The sequence below is a fragment of the Schistocerca gregaria genome, chromosome 10, assembly GCF_023897955.1.
Source record: "Schistocerca gregaria isolate iqSchGreg1 chromosome 10, iqSchGreg1.2, whole genome shotgun sequence".
NCBI classification, from domain to species: domain Eukaryota; kingdom Metazoa; phylum Arthropoda; class Insecta; order Orthoptera; family Acrididae; genus Schistocerca; species Schistocerca gregaria.
The window spans coordinates 90,503,984-90,526,258 of record NC_064929.1 but is presented as its reverse complement, the minus strand read 5'-3'; the positions used below and the strand labels follow the sequence as shown (position 1 = coordinate 90,526,258).

The 22,275-nt window shown below is 40.4% G+C and overlaps 1 protein-coding gene across 9 annotated transcripts in view; it reads left to right on the top strand.

The window, feature by feature from the left end:
• LOC126293526 (uncharacterized) overlaps window positions 1-22,275 on the top strand; it is a 147,175-nt gene that overhangs the window by 3,047 nt on the left and 121,853 nt on the right. For 5 of the 9 annotated variants that reach the window (XM_049986793.1, XM_049986785.1, XM_049986787.1 and 2 more), the window contains exon 2: window positions 8,723-9,110. In XM_049986793.1, the coding sequence (XP_049842750.1) occupies window positions 8,926-9,110 (185 nt within the window). In that variant the 5' untranslated portion in view covers window positions 8,723-8,925. Of the gene's footprint in view, window positions 1-8,719; window positions 9,111-22,275 lie in introns of all 9 variants that reach the window. The other 4 variants (XM_049986786.1, XM_049986788.1, XM_049986790.1 and 1 more) reach the window with 1 other exon arrangement.

The following is a 22,275-nucleotide window of genomic DNA, read 5'->3' as shown; positions in this document are numbered from 1 at the left end:
GTATAAAAACAAAGTATAAAATTTACAGTGAGAACAGAATGATTCATATGACAATGAAGAAGATACAAGTATTTGCCAATAATTTAGGGTTAAACAGAAAATTTAAGAGTGAACTCAAAAAATGCCTTTTAAATAAATGTGTCATCTTCCATTCCCTTGATGCAAACTGGAGGAGCATTGTCAGCTCTATTTCGCAATGGCTCGTGTTTTTGAGGATTTGTTTTTCTTGCTATATATACAAGCAGATTCTTACTGATATGTGTATTGTAATTATGAAAATCAGAATTGGTATGTAAACTACTCCATGTGCGTTCTTGTAACCAGTACACTTTGGAATATGTAAAAACATGGTACTGAAAGTATTTTTAACTAGTGGTTCCTCAATAAGGACCAGCAGTGTGTTCGTGGAGAGCTGTGTGTAATAATTCAAATGGCTCCTTTGTGCAATTTAAAAATGTTTGCAGATGAGATTTTGTTACACCCCAGAACATTATTCCACAAGATACAATAGAATGGAAATAAATAAAATATACCGATCTTACACACTCCGTGCTACAGACTGCACAAATTATTCTCAATGCAAAAATCCAGAATGGAATTTTTGAGGTGTGTATATGACATGTTCTTTCCGGCTCAAATAATTATCAATGCAAATGCCCAAAAATTTTGTAGACCTTACTTTCTCTGTCTCTTGGTCGCTCAACAATAAACAGAGGTCATCCTTCTCTTTTATTTTATTGTACTGTATGCAGTTTGTTTTATTTAAATGAAGTGTTAACTTGTTAGCATGAAACCACTGCTGCACACACTTCAGAATATTTTCAGCTGTAGTGGGTAAGGATTGCCTATCATTACGTATAATAATGCTTGTATCAGTATCAAATAGTATAATTTTGGTCGAAGTGTTGGGGCTTTTAATGTTATCTATATAGACCGAGAATAATAGGGGGCCAAGTGAACTGTTGGGGCTTTTAATGTCATCTGTATAGATCAAGAATGATAGGAGGCCAAGAATGCTACCCTGGACTCCTGCTTCCACTTTCTTAGAATGTAAGATGCACTTTATTTTGTGCGTGTATTGAGATGAGATGAGTTCCACAACCTGACTTCTACCTGGAGACGGGATTGAATCAGTTTCCTCCCAGTTCAAGTGATGCATATTGTCTCCAGTTTGTCAAGGATAATTTGGTGGTTTACTTTATCAAAGGCCTTGGAAAGATGTAGGGTGATTCCTACCACACTTTTGTTATTGCCTAAATTTCTGACAAGTTAGTATCACTTTACTGTAGGTGTAATATGAGGAAAGGAGGAATGGCCATATACACGAAAAGTGGAATATACTCCCAGGCCAGTGAACTCATTAAGTACTGCACTGAACAGGTGTTTGAAAGCTGTGCTTAATCTTGGAAACATACAAGATACGAGTTCTGGCTGTATATGCAGTGGCTCCCCAACAGCAAATGTTTTAAACTTCATTAAACAATTAGAGGGGCTACTAAAGATAGTAGTAATAACAGGGAAATGATTGTGTGTGGGGACTTCAATAGCAGTTTCATCACATATATTTTGTACTGAGGACACACATAATTAATGATGTCCAGCTTTGCTTTGACACCCTCAGTAAAATTCCAAACAATAACAGACAGACATAGTGCGATAGCATTGATAATTTATTCCTTAATCCAACTGTAATTCGTGAAATATATATAAGCCCCATAATTTACTTATTCACCCGTCAACCACTTAGTACGATAGTATCAGGCATGTCAGAAACATTACAGAAATAATATACAGGATGATTCGTATTAACATTTGAAAACTTCTGAAGCGATGTAGATGACACTGAAGACAATTAATTTGATATAAGACACACAGAGTTGCACATGTCGGGAGATACCCCAAAAGTGGATGGCAACCATGTGATGTGACCAGATATCAAAACTAACCACTTGTGCAGTCATTGGGCTTTGTTGGTTCTACACTTGCTGGTCCAAGGGCTCTGTTACACACTACTCCGCTAGTGTACTCTGTATTCATTCTCGCATTACCAATGTGACACAATAGTACTTGCAGTGGTAATCCAGTACGATAATTAATCATTTTACATTTACAAAAACAGAGTAGTCCAGCGGAGTGATGTATAGCAGTGCCCCCTATGGGCAAGGGTGTGTCATCTGGTGATATCACATGTTCAACATTTTCCATTCCAATTTTGGAGTATTTCTCAACATTTGTGAGAACATGCGTGTTGTATCAAATTACTTGTCTCTGTGTCATCTATGTCACTTTGGGGTTTTTTAAATGTTCATAATAATCACCCTGTATACAGATAAAATATTAACAAAATAGGATAATATAAGATGAGAATAGGGCAGGAAATAGTTTATCTGATCATCCTAATCAGTAGCAGCAATAAAGCATTGGTCCAGTTTGAATAAAAAGGGGAAAGTAAAATTACATAGATATGTATGTAAATGTCAACTCACAGTGGTTCTTTGGTTGGTTTGGGGAAGGAGACCAGACAGCGAGGTCATTGGTCTCATCGGTGTAGGGAAGGATGGGGAAGGAAGTCGGCCATGCCCTTTGAAAGGAACCATCCCAGCATTTGCCTGGAGCAATTTAGGGAAATCACGGAAAACCTAAATCAGGATTGAACCGTCGTCCTCCCGAATGCGAGTCCAGTGTCTAACCACTGCGCAACTCACAGTGCTAATAGAGAATTCGTGTGATGAGAAATGGGGAGAAGTTTACTATGAACACACATTATATGAGAAATTTGTTTTCTAAAAATATGCCTACATCTTTATGAATCCAATAATCCTTTACACTGGGTTGGGGAAACATACGTTTGAAGCCGAGAGAAAGGCGGGCCTACATTTGGGATCAAAATATCCTCCAGTACTAAGATATAGCTTTATTTAATGCAAAGGACTAGCTCTATTAAAGACTTTAAAATGTATCACAAGAAGTATTCAAAAATTCTTCACTTTATCATAAAAAATGCAAAACCTACATACTGTGCAGAAAAAGAAGTTCAAAATTGCAGAAACAGGGTAAGGGCAAGCAAATGATATAAAACGTAAATCATTGACTACTGAATTGAATTCTTCCTAACAGCAGCTGAAAACACAGAGTGAGAAATGATCCCTCAAATGCACATCCTTCAGATTCACTTAGCCAGGCGTTTGTAAATCACCTTTTAGAAGGACCGCAGAAATGATTAAGTCACTACAAGTATTAACTCTTCTGGCTATTGCAATTGCTCAGGAAAATTATTAAAAACTTGGCAGTGCTGCCCTTGATTTGCCTTTGTAACCAATCAATGATTCAAAATGAATCACTTGAAATCTCTCGAGTATTCAGTAGTAATACCCATTTACAACCATGGAGATAAGTATCTAACATTTAATTATTGATTCCTCTTCCTCATTTCTGTGTTCTTACAATTTTTTTGAGAAGGTGGCTAACAAGAGAATGTTTGACCTTCTTTCTAAGATTAACCTCTTAATAACAGCTGAGTTTGGCTTTCATAATGGGTTGTCTACTGAGAAAGCATTATATGACACCCAAAACTCAATTATGATCTGAGTAAACAACAAAAATTACCCTTTTGACACCCTCAGTGATCTTGTGGCAATCTTTGCTTGTGTTTTATCAGAAAAAAACTACGAGGAAAACTAAAATGGTATGGTGTTAAAGGCCTTCCTGTTGCATACATGGAGTCGTACCGTAACAATAGAAAACAGAATGTTACGTTTCCAAATGATAAAACAAGAATAAGGAATTATGGAATGAATAATTCAGGGAAACATTAAATATGGTGTGCCACAAGGATCAGTGCTTTGACCCTTTGTATTCTCCATCTACACAAATGCTTTATGCAGGGTACTGTAGGACTCTTCAAAAACTTTAGTATCTCGTGATGACACAAGCATATTGATAAAGTACCAGACACAGCAAAGAGAATAACTGTTTCACAGCCAACAGTATGATCCTTAATCTCACAAAAACTGATATTACACTGTTCCATTATAAAATTGACTTACAGGAGCTGTGAGTAGAGATCAGTGGCTGTACACTGGTTGAAGGTGGAAGTGTGAGGTGTGAAATTCCAAGGAATCAAGATGGATAACAACAGAGGTGGATTTGCTAACTGAAAACCCACTGCTACCTGCATTATTCTGAGAATGACTTACATAGCTACATCTACATCTATAATCCGTAAACCACCATGAGGTGGGGGTACGTCCCATTCTACCAGTTATTAGGGTTTCTTCCTGTTCCATTCACATACGGAGCACGGGAAGAGTGCCTCTGTGTGTGTGTGTGTGTGTGCAGTAATTGTTCTTGTCATACCCTCAGGCCACCTCTTGTGAGCAATACATAGGGTGTTGTAGCATAGTCCTAGAGTAATTATCTAAAGCCAGCTCTTGAAACGTTGTTAATAGACTTCCTTGGGATATTTTACTTCTATCTTAAAGAGTCTTCCGATTCTGTTACTTCAGTATCTCTGTGACACTCTCCCCTGGATTAAACACACCTGTGATCATTCATGCTGCCCTTCTCTGTATATGATCAATATCCCCTGTTAGTCCTATTTGATATGAGTCCCACGCCCTTGTGCAATATTCTAGAAGTGGCCACATGAGCGATTTGTAAGATATCTCCTCCAAGAGACTGATGGCACTTCCCCTGTATTCTACCAATAAACTGAAGTTTACCATCTGCTGTACCCGCAGCTGAACTTATGTGATCATTCCCGGGTATTTGTATGAATTGTCTGATTCCAACAGTGACTCATTGATTTAATAGTTATAGAATACTATGCCTTTTTGTTTAGTGAAGTGCACAATTTTACATTTCTGAACATTTAGAACAAGTTCCCAATCTGTGCACCACGCTGAAATCTTATCAAGATCTGACTCAATATTTATGCAACTTTTCTCGGATATTGCTTTGTTATAGATAACTGCATCAACTGTGAAAAGACTGATTTTACTGTTAATATTATCTGCAAGGTCACTAATATACACCGTGAACAGCAAGTGTCCCAACACACTTCCCTGGGTCACACCCGAAGTTGAAGTTACTTCTACATCTGACAATGACTCTCCATCCAAGATAACATGCTGCATTCTCCCTACCAAAATGCCCTTGGTCCGGATAAAAATTTCACTCGATATCCTGTTTGACTGTACTTTTGACAATAAGCATGGGTGTGGTACTTATCAAATGTTTTTGAGAAATCAAGAAATACTGCATCTACCTGATTGCTTGATCCAAAGCTTTTACCTCATCATGTGAGAAAAGTGTGAATTTGGTTTCACAAGATCGATGTTTTCATGCATGTTAGCATTGAGGAGGTCATAATGTTTGAACTCAGAATATGTTGTATGTTTCTACAACAAATCGATGTCACGGATATTGGACAGTAGTTTCGTGGATCACTTCTACTACCCTTCTTGTACATGGGTGTGACCTATGGTTTTTTTGGTCAAGGGATCTACAATAGATTGTAGTTAGATGAGGGGCTAACTCAGCTGCAAATTGAGTATAGAATCTACAGGGACTCCATTGGGCCCTGGAGCTTTGTTCAGTTTTAACAATTTCAGCTGTGTCTCAACACCACTGCGACTAATACTTATTTCATTCACACTTGTCAATGGCATGAGGATTAAATTAGAGCAATTCTCATTGGTTTCCCTTTGTAAAGGAACATTTGGAAACTGAGTTAGTCTTTTCAACTTTTGCTTTGCTACCCTCAATTTCAGTCCCTGTCTCATTCGCTAGTAACTGGACACTAACTTTGGTGGCACTAACAGCCTTTGCATTAGACCAGAACTACTTTGAGTTGTGTAAAAGATCATTTGAAAGTATTCTGCTATGGTAGTCATCGAAGGCGTCACGCATTGCTGTCTCGGGAGCCAAATGCGTTTCATTCAGCATCTCTCTATCTATAGCACTATGCTTTACTTTACATCTGTTTTGCAGTGGTCTTGTACTTTCAGTATGGTTTTACGATATGACCTTCTGGGGCAAGGCACCTAATGTCTAATGTGGAAGTAAGTCAGCAGTCAGCCACAATTCACTCTGTACATTATTGCAGATCTAGACTTCAGCTGCAGTGTAGCTTTCATCAGTGTATACGATATGAGTCAAGTAGACAAACGCTGAAATTTTGTTATTGTAGTTTGAGTGCATTCTCTATGAAAATATATTTGCAATCTATGTTTTCTCTGTTTTCCATTACTATTGCTTTATACACAGTCTACTGAAGTTAATGTGACCACTACCCACATTCAACATTGACACGCAATAACCACTCGAGGATGGCACGTTGTGGTGTGTGTACTGTAAGATCTTTGGTCCACACACCATCAGATTATTTGACTTGTCGCTCTAATGAAGTAGGCGAGTGTCAGCAATATGTCTCATGGTCTTATCGTGGCGTGTTTGTCTTCTGCCGTTAGGTCAGACGATAGAAATTCCACTGCACGCTTAGAGTAGCAGATTGACGGTGACCGACTTTAAACAGAACTTGATTAATTTTCGCACACATTTATTAAAATAATAACAAACATAAACATTATGTAACTTGATTCTGGATACTATTTACAATTGACAATCTGAAGTTCCTTTGGTCTGGGTATGTTAATCTTATTCTCACATATCTCTGATACTTGACAAAGTGTCTATACATTTATCTTCATGGCTATGAACATGAATATGGTAATCTTATTAGGTGCAGACTGAAACTTGACTATAGACTGGTACAGGTAATGTAGACTGGTACAGACAGGTGCAGATAAATGCAGACTGACTAATCGGAGGTCTGTACACTCGTTATAATACCTTGCGCGTTCAGGTATCACTGCACGAGTGTGATCTGCGAGGAGAAAAGGTTCTACGTTAGCAGCAATCTCATTGGCTGCATTACATATTAATACGCAGATCGGTGGAAGCAGAATTTGGTGATCCTTCAATCAGTACTTGTGTAATTGCATGTAACATGGGGGCGAATCAGACAAATGTAAGAACAGTCCTTCAAGAGCAGTTGTTACCTCCCTTTCACTTACAGTGTGTCCACAACTTGGAACCAGTTAATTATCCACCTAGATCACAGTTTTCACAGAGATACCTGGAACAGTGTGAAATGCAGCCTACATTTCCATCCTCTGTGTTGTTTACTGATGAAGCAATGTTCAGGCATGATGGAGTCTTCAACATGTACAATTCAAATGTTTGGAGTGAGGTTAACCCACATGCCGCAATTACTAGCGCTCATCAAGTGCGGTTCTTCGTTAATGTGTTGGTTGGTGTTGTTGGGGACCCTTTAATTGGGCCGTATCTGCTACCTAGGCCATTAAGTGGCAGGCACTATTACAATTTTCTCGCCAGAGCATTGCCACAATTGCTGGAAGACATTTCGCTCCCTACAACACAACGCATGTGGTTCCAACACGACAGGGCACTGGCACATTTCAGTCGTGTGCTTGGATTCCTGGACCAACGGTTCCCAGAAACGTGGATTGGCAGAGGTGGTCCTGTGCCATGGCCTGCTCGATCCGCAGATATGTCCCCTCTGGACTTTTTTGTGTGGGGAGAGATGCGCAACCTTGTTTACGCAACTCCTATTGCGTCAGAAGAGGACCTGGTTGCCTGGATAGTAGCAGCAGCAGGAACAATTCAGGATACTTCTGGGGTTTTTTTGCCCCTGTCAGGCAGAACATGACCTGATGGTGTAATCTTTCTTTACGTGTCAATGGAGGAATTTTGAAAATCTGCTGTAATTGAAATTGGGTTGTGTTAATGTGTTGTCTCTTGGTCGTGGAAAAGTATTTGTTGGTTTAATTAATTAGTCGCCAGAGGAAAAATATTTGTTTTGATGTCCCCTACAACTTCCCAGAGTTTGTCGGTTTAAATACTTTTCACCCTGTATACAGCTTGTTTATCCTGGACACAATGACATCTACCACCAAGACAATGCAACATCTCATTGTGGTTTGAAGAGCCCCAGGATGAATTTGCCGTACTCGCTTGACCGCCGTACTACCCATATTTAAACCCGATCGAGAATCTGTGGGACCACCTCAATCGGGTTATTCGTGCTGAGAAACCTGGTGCAGCTGGCCACGGCACGTGAGTCGGCACAGTTTCACACCCCCGTCGGTACTGTCCAGAAACGTACCGACTCTCTTTCTGCACATCTCACAGTGATTTGTGTTGTAAAAGGTGGTTACTCAGGTGTCAGACAGGTGGTCACATTAATGTATCTCTAAATAACGTATAATAATGTCCTGTGTTTGAGCGTACAGTAAACAGAATAACTGCTAGTTTCTGCACAACTGGGTAGTGCTGCTGCTCAGCAAATGTGGACTGATTTGACAAGTCAGTGCTCGAGTTGCTAAAAAGTACTTAAGTTTACTTCATGGTCAGCTTTGGCTCGTACTTTGAAACAATTTTCTAGTAGAATCTGAGAACTGTATTGCGGTGAAGTAAAGTCAAATTTGAAAATTGCACTACGATGAAGCTAACTCGAAATCATCGTGGAAGCACAATTTTCAGGTTCCATTACAAAATGAGTTCAGTATAAACCCAAAACCAGTCCTCGAGTAAAATGCAGAATTTTTCATCAACTGGAGTGATTACTCATCAGTCAGAAATAAAAAATGCTAATGAAAAATTTGTGATCAGGCAGAGTGGAAAATTTTTGTTTCAGCAGCCGGAAGCAGTCGCCGCTGACGGGTGGCGACGTACCACTGCAGCTGCAGAGACGGAGCAGAGGTTCGCACCGGCCACGTGGCACGGCGAGGCTGCGGATCGACTGCATCACCGGAGGCTGCCACGGCGAGTCGGAGAGAGACCGCCGGTCCGACACGCGTCGCCGTGCCGGAGCTCACGTTTGACAGAAGGACAGCTCTGAGAATGGTTGCAGGAGATGGACAGGGGAAGAATATTGATGATCTCCCAGATGAAATAATACTAAATGTATTTTCATTCTTCAGTTTTAATGAGCTTATAGACACTGCGCAAAATGTGTGTGTGCGATGGAAGAGATTGGCACACGACCCGGTGCTCTGGCGTGACAAAGAGTATATCATCAGAGGAAGGTAAGCAGTTATTGTTAATGTTCTGTTGTTGCTGATAGAGACATCAGTCCAAAGAGTGGCTTCAGGTAGCTCGGTTGCTAACCTATCCTGTGCTCAACTCCATTTTCAAATGTTCCTTTACAAAGGAAAACAGAGGAGGATTGCCACAGTTTAATCCTCATACCGCTGAAAATATGAATAAAATAATTATTAGTGTCAGTGATGTTGAGAAAGAGCTGCAGTTGCCAAAATTAAATAAAGCTCCAGGGTCCGATGAAATTGCTGTCAGATTCTATACTAATTTTGCAGCTGAGTTAGCCCCTCTTTTAACTGTAATCTGTCATAGATCCCTTGATGCCAGCTAGCACAGATTTCAAACACATTGATCGTGAGAGACACGACTCGTACTTTTCTCACGTGATGTACCGAAAACTTTGGATCGAGGCAACCAGGTGGGTGCAGTATTTCTCAGTTTCCACAATGCATTTGACTCATACCACACGTACACTTATTGCCAAAAGGATGATCGTATGGAGTATTGAGTGAAATTTGTGAATGGCTTGAGGACTTTTTGGTAGGTAGCACACAACATGTTATTTTAGATGGAGAGGCTTCATCAGATGTAGAAGTAACTTTGGGTCTGCCCAGGGAAGTGTGTTGCGACCCTTGCTCTTGATGCTGTACATTAATGACCTTGCAGATAATATTAATAGTAAAAATCAGGCTTTTTGAAGATGAGGCAGTTATCTATAATGAAGTACTATCTGATAAAAGCTACATAAATATTCAATCAGATCTCGATAAGATTTCAATGTGGTGCAGAGATTGGGAACTTGCTCTAAATATTCAGATATGTAAAATTGTGCACTTCACAAAATGAAAAATGTAGTATTCTATGACTATAATATCAGTGAGTCACTGTCGGAATTGGCCAACTCGTAAAAATACCTGAGTGTAAGATTTTGTAGGGATACGGAATGGAATGCTGACATAGCTTCTACATCTACATCTACATCCATACTCCGCAAGCCACCTGACGGTGTGTGGCGGAGGGTACCCTGAGTACCTCTATCGGTTCTCCCTTCTATTCCAGTCTCGTATTGTACGTGGAAAGAAGGATTGTCGGTATGCTTCTGTGTGGGCTCTAATCTCTCTGATTTTATCCTCATGGTCTCTTCGCGAGATATACGTAGGAGGGAGCAATATACTGCTTGACTCTTCGGTGAAGGTATGTTCTCGGAGCTTTAACAAAAGCCCGTACCGAGCTACTGAGCGTCTCTCCTGCAGAGTCTTCCACTGGAGTTTATCTATCATCTCCGTAACGCTTTCGAGATTACTAAATGATCCTGTAGCGAAGCGCGCTGCTCTCCGTTGGATCTTCTCTATCTCTTCTATCAACCCTATTTGGTGCGGATCCCACACTGCTGAGCAGTATTCAAGCATTGGGCGTACAAGCGTACTGTAACCTACTTCCTTTGTTGTCGGATTGCATTTCCTTAGGATTCTTCCAATGAATCTCAGTCTGGCATCTGCTTTACCGACGATCAACTTTATATGATCATTCCATTTTAAATCACTCCTAATGCGTACTCCCAGATACTTTATGGAATTAACTGCTTCCAGTTGCTGACCTGCTATTTTGTAGCTAAATGATAAGGGACCTATCTTTCTATGTATTCGCATCACATTACACTTGTCTACATTGGATTCAATTGCCATTCCGTGCACCATGCGTCAATTTGCTGCAGATCCTCCCGCATTTCAGTACAATTTTCCATTGTTGCAACCTCTCGATACACCACAGCATCATCTGCAAAAAACCTCAGTGAACTTCCGATGTCATCCACCAGGTCATTTATGTATATTGTGAATAGCAACGGTCCTATGACACTCCCCTGCGGCACACCTGAAATCACTCTTACTTCGGATGACTTCTCTCCATTGAGAATAACATGCTGCGTTCTGTTATCTAGGAACTCCTCAATCCAATCACACAATTGATCTGATAGTCCGTATGCTCTTACTTTGTTCATTAAACGACTGTGGGGAACTGTGTCAAACGCCTTGCGGAAGTCAAGAAACACGGCATCTACCTGTGAACCCGTGTCTAAGGCATCTCTGAGTCTCGTGGACGAATAGCGTGAGCTGGGTTTCACACGACCGTCTTTTTCGAAACCCATGCTGATTCCTACAGAGTAGATTTCTAGTCTCCAGAAAAGACATTATACTCGAACATAATACGTGTTCCAAAATTCTACAACTGATCGACATTAGAGATATAGGTCTATAGTTCTGCACATCTGTTCGACGTCCCTTCTTAAAAACGGGGATGACCTGTGCCCTTTTCCAATCCTTTGGAACGCTTTGCTCTTCTAGAGACCTACGATACACCGCTGCAAGAAGGGGGGCAAGTTCCTTCGCCTACTCTGTGTAAAATCGAACTGGTATCCCATCAGGACCAGCGGCCTTTCCTCTTTTGAGCGATTTTAATTGTTTCTCTATCCCTCTGTCGTTTATTTCGATATCTACCATTGTGTCAACTGTGCGACAATCTAGAGAAGGAAGGACAGTGCAGTCTTCCTCTGTGAAACAGCTTTGGAAGAAGACATTTAGTATTTCGGCCTTTGGTCTGTCATCCTCTGTTTCAGTACCATTTTGGTCACAGAGTGTCTGGACATTTTGTTTTGATCCACCTACCACTTTGACATAGGACCAAAATTTCTTAGGATTTTCTGCCAAGTCAGTACATAGAACTTTACTTTCGAATTAATTGAAAGCCTCTCGCATAGCCCTCCTCACACTACATTTCGCTTCGCGTAATTTTTGTTTGTGTGCAAGGCTTCAGTGATGGGTAAAGCAGTTGTAGAATTGTGGTTTATTAGTTTCATAACATACATAACCATTTGATCCAGGTACAGGAACACATCAAAAGTTTGGTAAAATTTACTGTAAACGTAGGAAGCTGATGAAACTTCCTGGCAGATTAAAACTGTGTGCCCGACCGAGACTCGAACTCGGGACCTTTGCCTTTTACGGGCAAGTGCTCTACCATCTGAGCTACCGAAGCACGACTCACGCCCGGTACTCACAGCTTTTCTTCTGCTTCTTATAGGAAGCTGATGTTTACATACATAATCATGATAATAATATAATTTTGTTTTATATACACAAAAGGCAGAGATAATGACAACAACAGTAATAAAAATAGGATCTAAAAATATAACACTAAATTACCCTAACTCAAATTATCATGTCATCCTGTAAAAATTCTTCTATCGAGTAGTAGCATTTCTCCCTAGAATCTGATGTAGCATTATTTTTAGGCTCTCTGGCTTAACATTAAATATATTTTTGCCCATTAATTTCTTATATATTGCCATCCTCATATACTATGGAGCACGTTCATATTATTTCAATTTGTGCGTGGGGAGCATAAAATTATTTTTATTTCTTGTGTTGTATGTGTGGTTAAAATTATTTTCCTCAGATAATTTTTGCCTGCTGTGTAGGAAGATAATAATTTCACAAATGTATATGGAAGGTAGAGTTAGGATTTGCAGTTGTCGAAATAATGGGCGACAAGATTCTGTTTTCTGTGTGGTACACATGTATCTGATATTCTTTTTCTGAAGTTTCAGTATATGAGAAATATTAAAAATAAATTATACCATACTTAATGACAGATTCAAAATAACTACTGTATGCTATTTTTCGTGTACACGTGTCAGTATAATTTTCAAGTATCTGCACTGCAAATGCAAAACTGCTTAGTTTATTTGATAAGGAGTCAATATGTGTGTTCCAGTTCAAGTTCTTGTCCACATTTAGTCCTTGGAATTTGACAGTGTCAACTTTTTCCATAAGTTGATTATTGTGTGTTGTTTTAAGCTCTGTGCATTTTAAGTGTTTAGTTTGGAAATGTACCATATGGGTTTTTGCAATGTTCAGTTTCAACCCATGTAACTGGAACCAGTTTTCTAGAGTATCCAGTGTGCTTACAATGAGGCTTGGAATTTTTTCTGCATCACCATCTTCAGTTAAAACAGAAATATTGTCTGCAAACAGAAGTGATGGGGAATTGATATTTGTGGAGAAGTCATTTACATAGAATAGGAACAAGATTGGCCACAAAATGTAGCCTTCAGGCACACCTTGTGATACAGTACTCCACTTCGAAAAATAATTCACCACATTTGAAGTGATAGTTACCCTTTGTTTTCTGTTGTGCAGGTACAATATAAGCCATTTGAGAGTATTGCCCTTAATCCCCTATTTATCTAATTTTTAGATGTGCAAGGGATGTTTTACAGAGTCGATAGTTTTAGTAAGATCACAGAAAATACCAGTAACTTTACTCCTCTGGTCCAGTGCTTTGCATATGTTTTCAGTAAAGCTATTTACTGCATCCAGGGTGTTTTTTCCTGGTTGGAATCCAAATTGATTATTTATAATAATATCATTTTTACAATAAAATTTTGTATCTGATTTGCAACTACTTTCTCAAACACTTTCAACAAGATTGTAAGAAGAGAAATGGAACAATAGTTTCCCATTTCTTCCCTCGACCCTTTATCGAACAGAATTGTGACTTTAGCATACTTCAACACACCAGGAAAGCATCCCTGTTCAAAATATTGCTTAATTATTTTAGTTAGTGGAAATGCTATTATGCGATACACTGCTTTTATCACTTTAGTCGGTATCCCATCCCATCCAACTGAATATTTTTAATGATAGTATAATATTTTCCACATGCTTTATTGAGACTTTTTTAAAATCTGTGAGATACTCAGCTCTTTGCTGGAGTCCAAAGGGGTTTACTTTACTTTGATACTCTACTATATCAACATCTGACTTTGCCATACTTGTGAAGAATTCATTTAAACACTCCAATATTTGAGCTGGGGTTACAATAAGGCCATCATTTACTTTAATCCTAGATATTTCATTTCTATTAATTCTAACACGTAACTCCGATTTGACAACAGGCTACACTACCTTTGTTTTACTTTAATGTTGTGAAATGAATGTATTGTTTGCCATTTGTTTGGCTGCTTTCACAACTTTTTGAAGGTAGCTTTATAATGTCAAGCATATTCAGTAAACTACCTGTTTTTATTATATCTCATTTCATTGCCTCTTCCTAGCACTAGAAATTTTTATACGCATAGTTATCCATTTAACTTTACCAGTGATTTTGTTACATGTGGTTCTAAGTGCGAACCATGGATGAAGGGTATCACACGGATGCCATGTTCCTTGACTTCCAGAAAGTGTTTGACTCGGTGCCCCACTGCAGACTCCTAAATAAGGTATGAGCATATGAGATTGGTTCCTAAGTATTTGAGTCCCTCGAAGACTTCTTAAGTAATAGAACTCAGTGCGTTGGCCCGATGGTGAGTGTTCATTGGAGGTGAGGGTATCATCTGAAGTGCCCCAGGGAAGTGTGGTACGTCCACTGTTGTTTTCTACCTACATAAATGATCTTTTGGATAGGGTGGATAGCAGTGTGCAGCTGCTTGCTGATGATGCTGTGGAGTATGGGAAGGTGTCGTCATTGAGTGACTGTAGGAGGATACAAGATGACTTGGACAGGATTTGTGATTCGTGTAAAGAAAGGCAGCTAACTCTAAATATAGATAAATCTAAATTAACGAAACTGAATAGGACAAAGAATTCTGTAATGTTTGAATACTCCATTCATAGTGTAGCGCTTCACACAGTCACGTCGATTAAATATTTGGGTGTAACATTGCAGAGCGATATGAAGTGAGACAAGCGTATAATGGCAGTTGTGGGGAAGGTGGACAGTCATCTTCGGTTCATTGGTAGAATTTTGGGAAGATGTGGTTCATCTGTAAAGGAGAGCGCTTATAAAACACTAATTCGACCTATTCTTGAGTATTGCTCGAGTGTTTGGGTTCCCTATCAGGTCGGATTGAGGGAAGACATAGAAGCAATTCAGAGTTGGGCTGCTAGATTTGTTACTGGTAGGTTTGATCATCACGCGAGTGTTTCGGAAATGCTTCAGGAACTCGGGTGGGAGTCTGTGGAGGAAAGGAGTAGTTCTTTTCGTGAATCGCTACTGAGGAAGTTTAGAGAACCAGCATTTGAGGCTGATTGCAGTACAATTTTACTGCCGCCAACTTACATTTCGCGGAAAGACCACAAAGATAAGATAAGAGAGATTAGGGCTCGTACAGAGGCATATAGGCAGTCATTTTTCCTTCGTTCTGTTTGGGAGTGGAACAGGGAGAGAAGATGCTATTTGTGGTACGAGGTACCCTCCACCACGCATCATATGGTGGATTACAGAGTATATATGTAGATGTAGATGTAGAAGTGGGAAACTTTAATTAAACACCCCAAGAAAACTGCTTAAATATTTGTCAAATACAGTTGTCATAGAGCCATTCAACCTCTCTTAACTTATTTCTAAATATAGTGTTTTTTTTTTTTTTTTTTTTTTTTTTCTCTATTGGAGTTCCTTTTCATAGAGCTTCTGTTGCATGGAATTCCTTTGCTAATTTTAGGCAATTCAATGAATAATGCAGAGTGGTCAGAGTTTCCTAGATCCAAGCAAAATTTATGGACTCTTCAAATACATAGTTGGTTAGGATATTATCAGTACAAATGGATGACTGTGCATTTACCCTAGTGGCTTGCTTAAAGTTTACTTTGAATCCAAAAGTTTTTACTGTCATTGAATTTGGACACATCATTGCTTTCACCTAGGATATTATTGTTGAAGTCAGCAGCTATTACAACCTTTTTCCTTTTTATTTTTTTAGTTTTTCAAGGAGGCACTGAAATTTGGACAGAAAAGTTTCAATTGCAGCTTTTTCTGATACTCTGTAAATAGAAACTACTATGATATTTAGGTCCCTTAACTCGATACAGCAGCTCTCAAATATACTGTCTTCATTCAAATGATTCAAATTGTTTCTTATTGCATATTTTATTTCAGAATGAGTAAGTATGCAAGAGCTTCCGCATGATTTCTCACATCTGCAAAAGATGTTTACTACTTCAAAACTTTCGCTTTTGTTAAGAATTTTGATATTGTCACATGTAAGCCAATGTTCATTGAGGCATATAATTTTGATATTTTTATGCTCCAAAAGAATAATTTGTAATTCGTCCATTTTATGACTTTTGTTTTGAAAGTCAGCACTTACACCATTTATATTCCAGTGCATTATGTAGGAACATTCTTTCTTATTTATGGTTTCAAGCAGTATTTTCTTTCTTGGTTATCATTTCGGTTTTGTCGTTTTTGTTACCAAACACTGTTTCTCATCCCCATCATTCCTCATAAGCTTCCCCCATTATTCAGAATTTTACAAGTATCAGTGAACATTTTTCTATGAATTTTTGATCCTGATCTGTTAAAATGAAGGCCATCTTTACCCAAGCATTTATTGCTTAAGAACTTACTAGGATTTACATACACGGCTCCCATATCATTACAGCTTTCATTTATATCACTGTTTATTCGCACTATTTAACTATCACTCATGGACCTTCTGTAGACAATACCACTCACTCCCATTCTAAACGTCTTGTAGACGTATCTGTCAGATCGAATTAAATTTTTTGTTTCGTTTACAATTTCCTCTTCAGAGTTGCTTGTAAGGGAATTTGTACCTTTGTGAATGAATATCCCCTTGTAATTTTTCCGAAATGCCTGTGCTGAACCATCCTTTGAGTTATATATGTTGTTAAAATGTTTCTTCAATTGATGGGTTTTGAAACCTGGGCGAATGTCTATTGTGGAATTTGGCACTGCCACATTTTTGAGCAGAGAATTGCCCATAACAAGGAAATCACTGTTTTCGTTCTGTGTTACATTACTGAGGTGCTTTGAGTTCTTTTTTCTGTATGTTACACTTGCCCACTACATTTATTTGGAGTTTTGTGATTTCTGTGCTAGTTTCTTCCGTAGGTGTTGCAGGTGCATTGTTTTGAACAGATGTATCAGTCCGTGTGTTTTTGATGTTATTTTCGGAAATCACCCACCTATTTTCACAAAAACATTTTCTTCCACTTTTTAGGTCCCAGTTTTCTTGCTTCTGTGCTGATAGTTGTGCTTTCACAGTGTGACTGTCACTGTGTAGGATTTTGATAATTTCTTCCTGTGAGCTCATGGATTATTGGTAGAATAGTGGGGGAAGTGCAATCAGTCTACAAAGGAGATCACTTAAAAGTCACTCGTGTGACTGGTTCTAGAATATTCCTCAAGGATGTGGGACCCATAGCAAATAGGACTAACAGAGGATATTGAATGAATAGAGAGAAGAACAGCATGACTGGTCACAGGTTTGTTTGGTCAGTGGGAGAGTGTCACAGAGATACTGAAAAAACTTAACGGACTGTCTAAGACAGGCGTAAATTATACCGAGAAAGTCTACTAACAAAGTTCAAGGACTGGCTTTAAATGATTACTCTAGCAATATACTACAACACCTTATGTGTTGGTCACATAGGGATGGTGAAGATAAAATTAGACTAATTACTGCATGCACAGAGGGATAAGTTTAGAATAATTACTGCATGCACAGATGCACTCAAACAATGATTCTTCCTGCATTCCATATGTGAATGGAACAGGAAGAAACCCTAATAACTGTTACACTGGAATGTACCCTCTGCCATGAACATCACAGTGTTTTGCAGAGTGTAGATGTAGAGGTAGAAGCCTCTTCACATTTATATAAACACTAAAACCTACATATACTAACAAAGAGATAGAGGGGCTGGCCAGTACTTACCTCAGCTCAGTACAGCCGATAGAAACACAAAAAACAACCGAAAATTTAAGCTCCTAGCTTTCGGAATAAATGTTCCTTCATCAGGGAGGAGAGAGGGGAAAGAAAGGGAAGAAGGAAAAGTGGATTTAGTTACTCACAACCCAGGTTATGAAGCAACAGGGAAAGGAAAACAGGGAAGGTAGCAAGGATGGAGGCATGGTTGTCAGAGGGAAGCCAAAGATATTCTACTGCAGGCACTGTGCCAGCTTCAAACCAAAGAGGATGCATACAGAAGTAAAGAGGTGTATAGTATAAAGATGTAGGATGGAAAGATGCATGAATGGCTAAAGAGGAAAGGGAAAGAGGAGAAGACTGAAAAGTAAATGGGAGTGAGGTTGTTTAACGTAGGTTTAGTCCAGGGGGATGGTGGGATGAAAGGATGTGCTGGAGTGCAAGTTCCCATCTCCGCAGTTCAGAGGGACTGGTGTTGGGTGGGAGAATCCAAATGGCACATACAGTGTAGCAGGTTCCTAGGTCCCTAGAATTATGCTGGAGGGCATGCTCCGCTACTGGGTATTGGACATGTCCTAGGCGGACAGTTCGTCTGTGTCCGTTCATGCGCTCAGCCAGTTTAGTTGTTGTCATACCGATGTAAAAGGCTGTGCAGTGCAGGCATGTCAGCTGATAAATGACATGTGTAGTCTCACACGTGGCCCTGCCTTGAATTGTGTATGTTTTCCTAGTAGCGGGGCTGGAGTAGGTGGTTGTGGGGGGATGCATGGGGCAGGTTTTGCAGCGGGGTCGGTTACAGGGGTAGGAACCGCTGGGTAGAGAAGGTAGTCTGGGAATATTGCAGGGTTTAACAAGGATGTTACGGAGGTTAGGGGAACGACGAAAGGCAACTCTGGGTGGTGTGGGGAGAATTTTGTCAAGGGATGATCTCATTTCAGGGGTTGACTTGAGAAAGTCATATCCCTGGCGGAGTAATTTATTGATGTATTCGAGGCCAGGATAATATTGGGTGACAAGGGGGATGCTTCTGTGTGGTCTGAGGGTAGGAATATTGTTGTTGGACGGGGAGGAATGTATTGCTCGGGAGATCTGTTTGTGGACAAGGTCTGCAGGATAGTTGCGGGAGAGGAAAGCACTGGTCAGGTTATTGGTGTAATTGTTGAGGGATTCGTCACTGGAGCAGATACGTTTGCCACGAATACCTAGGCTGTAGGGAAGGGAGCGTTTGATGTGGAATGGATGGCAGCTATCAAAGTGAAGGTACTGTTGTTTGTTGGTGGGTTTGATATGGACAGAGGTGTGGATGTGAGCTTCAACAAGATGAAGGTCAACATCCAGGAAGGTGGCTTTGGTTTTGGAGAAGGACCAGGTGAAATTCAGATTCGAAAAGGAGTTGAGGTTATGGAGAAAATTAAGGAGTGTTTCTTCACCATGAGTCCAGACCACAAAGATGTCATCTATAAACCTATACCAGGCCAGGGGAAGCAGCTGTTGGGTCTTCAGGAAAGCCTCCTCCATGTGGCCCATGAAGAGGTTGGCATAGGATGGAGCCATCCTGGTTCCCATGGCAGTTCCCCTGATTTGTTTGTAGGTCTGGCCTTCAAAAGTGAAGTAATTATGGGTGAGGATGAAGTTGGTAAGTGTGATAAGGAACGAGGTTTTTGGAAGATCTTCGGGTGGGCGTTGGGAGAGGTAGTGCTCAAGGGCAGAGAGACCATGGGTGTGTGGGATGTTTGTGTAAAGGGATGTAGCATCTATGGTGACAAGAAAGGTTTCAGGTGGGAGAGGAGTGGGAATGGATTTGAGGCGTTCTAGGAAGTGGTTTGTGTCCTTGATGTAGGATGGGAGTCTGCAGGTGATAGGTTGGAGGTGTTGGTCTACCAGAGCTGAGATACGTTCTGTTGGGGCTTTGAAGCCTGCTACAATGGGACGGCCAGGATGGTTCTCTTTGTGGATTTTGGGTAATAGGTAGAAGGTAGGGGTACGTGGCTCAGGTGGAGTGAGTAAGTCTATGGAAGCCATTGTGAGGCCTTGTGAGGGACCTTGGATTTTTAGGATTTTCTGCAGCTCAGTCTGAACGGAGGGAATGGGATCCTGGGTAACAGCTTTGTAGGTTGAGGTGTCGGAGAGTTGACGCAGTCCTTCTGCCACATACTCCACACGGTCAAGTACCACAGTTGTGGAGCCTTTATCCGCCGGAAGGATTACAATAGAGCGGTCTGTTTTCAGCTGCTTAATGGCACGGGATTCAGCTGGGGTGATGTTGGGGGTTGTCGGAATGTTCTTCAAGAAGGACTGGGAGGCAACACTGGATGTGAGGAATTCCTGAAACGTCTGCAAGGGATGGTTTTGGGGGAGGGGAGGAGGATCCCTTTGAGAAGGCGGTCGGAACTGTTCTAAACAAGGTTCAACACTGGGTCTAGTATTTGGGGGCTGTGTTTGGGTGGTGAAGTGATATTTCCAGTTGAGGTTCCGGGTGAAAGAGAGGAGATCTTTAACCAGGGCAGTGTGGTTGAATTTAGGTGTGGGGCTAAAGGTTAAGCCTTTTGATAGAACAGATGTCTCTTGAGGAGAGAGGGATCTGGATGAGAGGTTTAGAACTGAATTGGAGTTGGTGATATGTGGCATTTGACTGTGGTTATAGTTGAGATTTGGTCTGTGTGGGGTATGTGCTGGGATGGGGAGATTGAGTAGGGTGGCTAGGCTAGGTTTGTTGGCTATGAGGGGGGTTTGTTGACGGTTCTGTTGTGGTTGGTGTTTGTGAGGGATAGGGAGAGGGACCCCACTTCTTAGGTGTTGCACTAGCACTGTGGATAGTTTTTCAGGTGGTGTGTGGCATGGGACTCAAGTTTGCGGCTGGCTTCTAGGATGATGTTCCTGAGTGTGTTCTCCAAGCAAGGGTTTGAGAGGTGGAGGACTTTGAAGAGAGATAGGAGCTGTTGGGAGTGGTGGTTACATGAAGTAGTGTAGAGGTTCAGGACAAGTTGGGTAAGGGCTAAGGATTGAAGGTTCTGGAAGTCCAGGAGAGATTGGTGGAAGGAGGAATTGCACCCAGAGATGGGAACTTTTACGGTAAGTCCTTTAGGGGTAATTCCAAAGGTTAAGCAGGAACGGAGGAAAAGTATGTGGGATTGCAGTTTGGCTACGGTAAATGCATGTTTCCGGAATGAATGTAAATAATGTGGTATAGGATTAGGGTACATAGTGGGTAACTGGTGGGTAGGGAAATTAAATAACTAAAGTTAGAATAGTAATCATAAGAAGGAATAAAACACGGAAGGAAGGGCGAGAAAGAAAGAAATTGTGTTGGTAACGTTAAATACCAAAGAAAGACCACCGAATAAGAAAAATACGGAAAAAGTTGACCAGACCAAGCAAGTATGTCCAGATCAGGGGAAAAAGAACACACGCTGCTCAAAAACAGAGATAGCGAGTAGCGAAAAAAAGATCGCGCGTGACGCAAAAAAGATCGCGCGTGACGCAAAACAGATCGCGCGTGCCGCAAAAAAGATCGTGCGTGCGCAAAAAAGATCGCGTGTGCCGCAAAAAGGTTCGCAGGTGGCGCAGAAATGTTCCAAAAAATGTTTCCTGTGGCAGAGAAAGATAGACAATGGCACAAAAATATCACCAGCAACACGAAATCGACGGAATTGGATGATACTGATAGGTGTGGAAGAGATTGTTGGCAGTGATTGTTGGCTGGAAAACAGCGAATAACGAACGTTAAAACTATGGAATGTTAAATAAATAAATCAATAAATAGAAAAAGAGAAGTGGACTATAAACCGAACAAGACAATAGGAGGCAAATGAAACTAGCACAGTTGGTGACGAATATATATATATATATATATATATATATATATATATATATATATATAAAACACTGAAGAAGAGAAAGTGTTTAGATGATAGACGTAAGTGATAGCTAACAAAAGGGACAAAACAATGAAGAATGTGGACCATATAGGTGATCTAACTAATTAATAGAAAATCTCATATAAAGATGTGAAACAATTACTAACAAAGAGATAGAGGGGCTGGCCAGTACTTACCTCAGCTCAGTACAGCCGATAGAAACACAAAAACAACCGAAAATTTAAGCTCCTAGCTTTCGGAATAAATGTTCCTTCATCAGGGAGGAGAGAGGGGAAAGAAAGGGAAGAAGGGAAAGTGGATTTAGTTACTCACAACCCAGGTTATGAAGCAACAGGGAAAGGAAAACAGGGAAGGTAGCAAGGATGGAGGCATGGTTGTCAGAGGGAAGCCAAAGATATTCTACTGCAGGTACTGTGCCAGCTTCAAACCAAAGAGGATGCATACAGAAGTAAAGAGGTGTATAGTATAAAGATGTAGGATGGAAAGATGCATGAATGGCTAAAAAGGAAAGGGAAAGAGGAGAAGACTGAAAAGTAAATGGGAGTG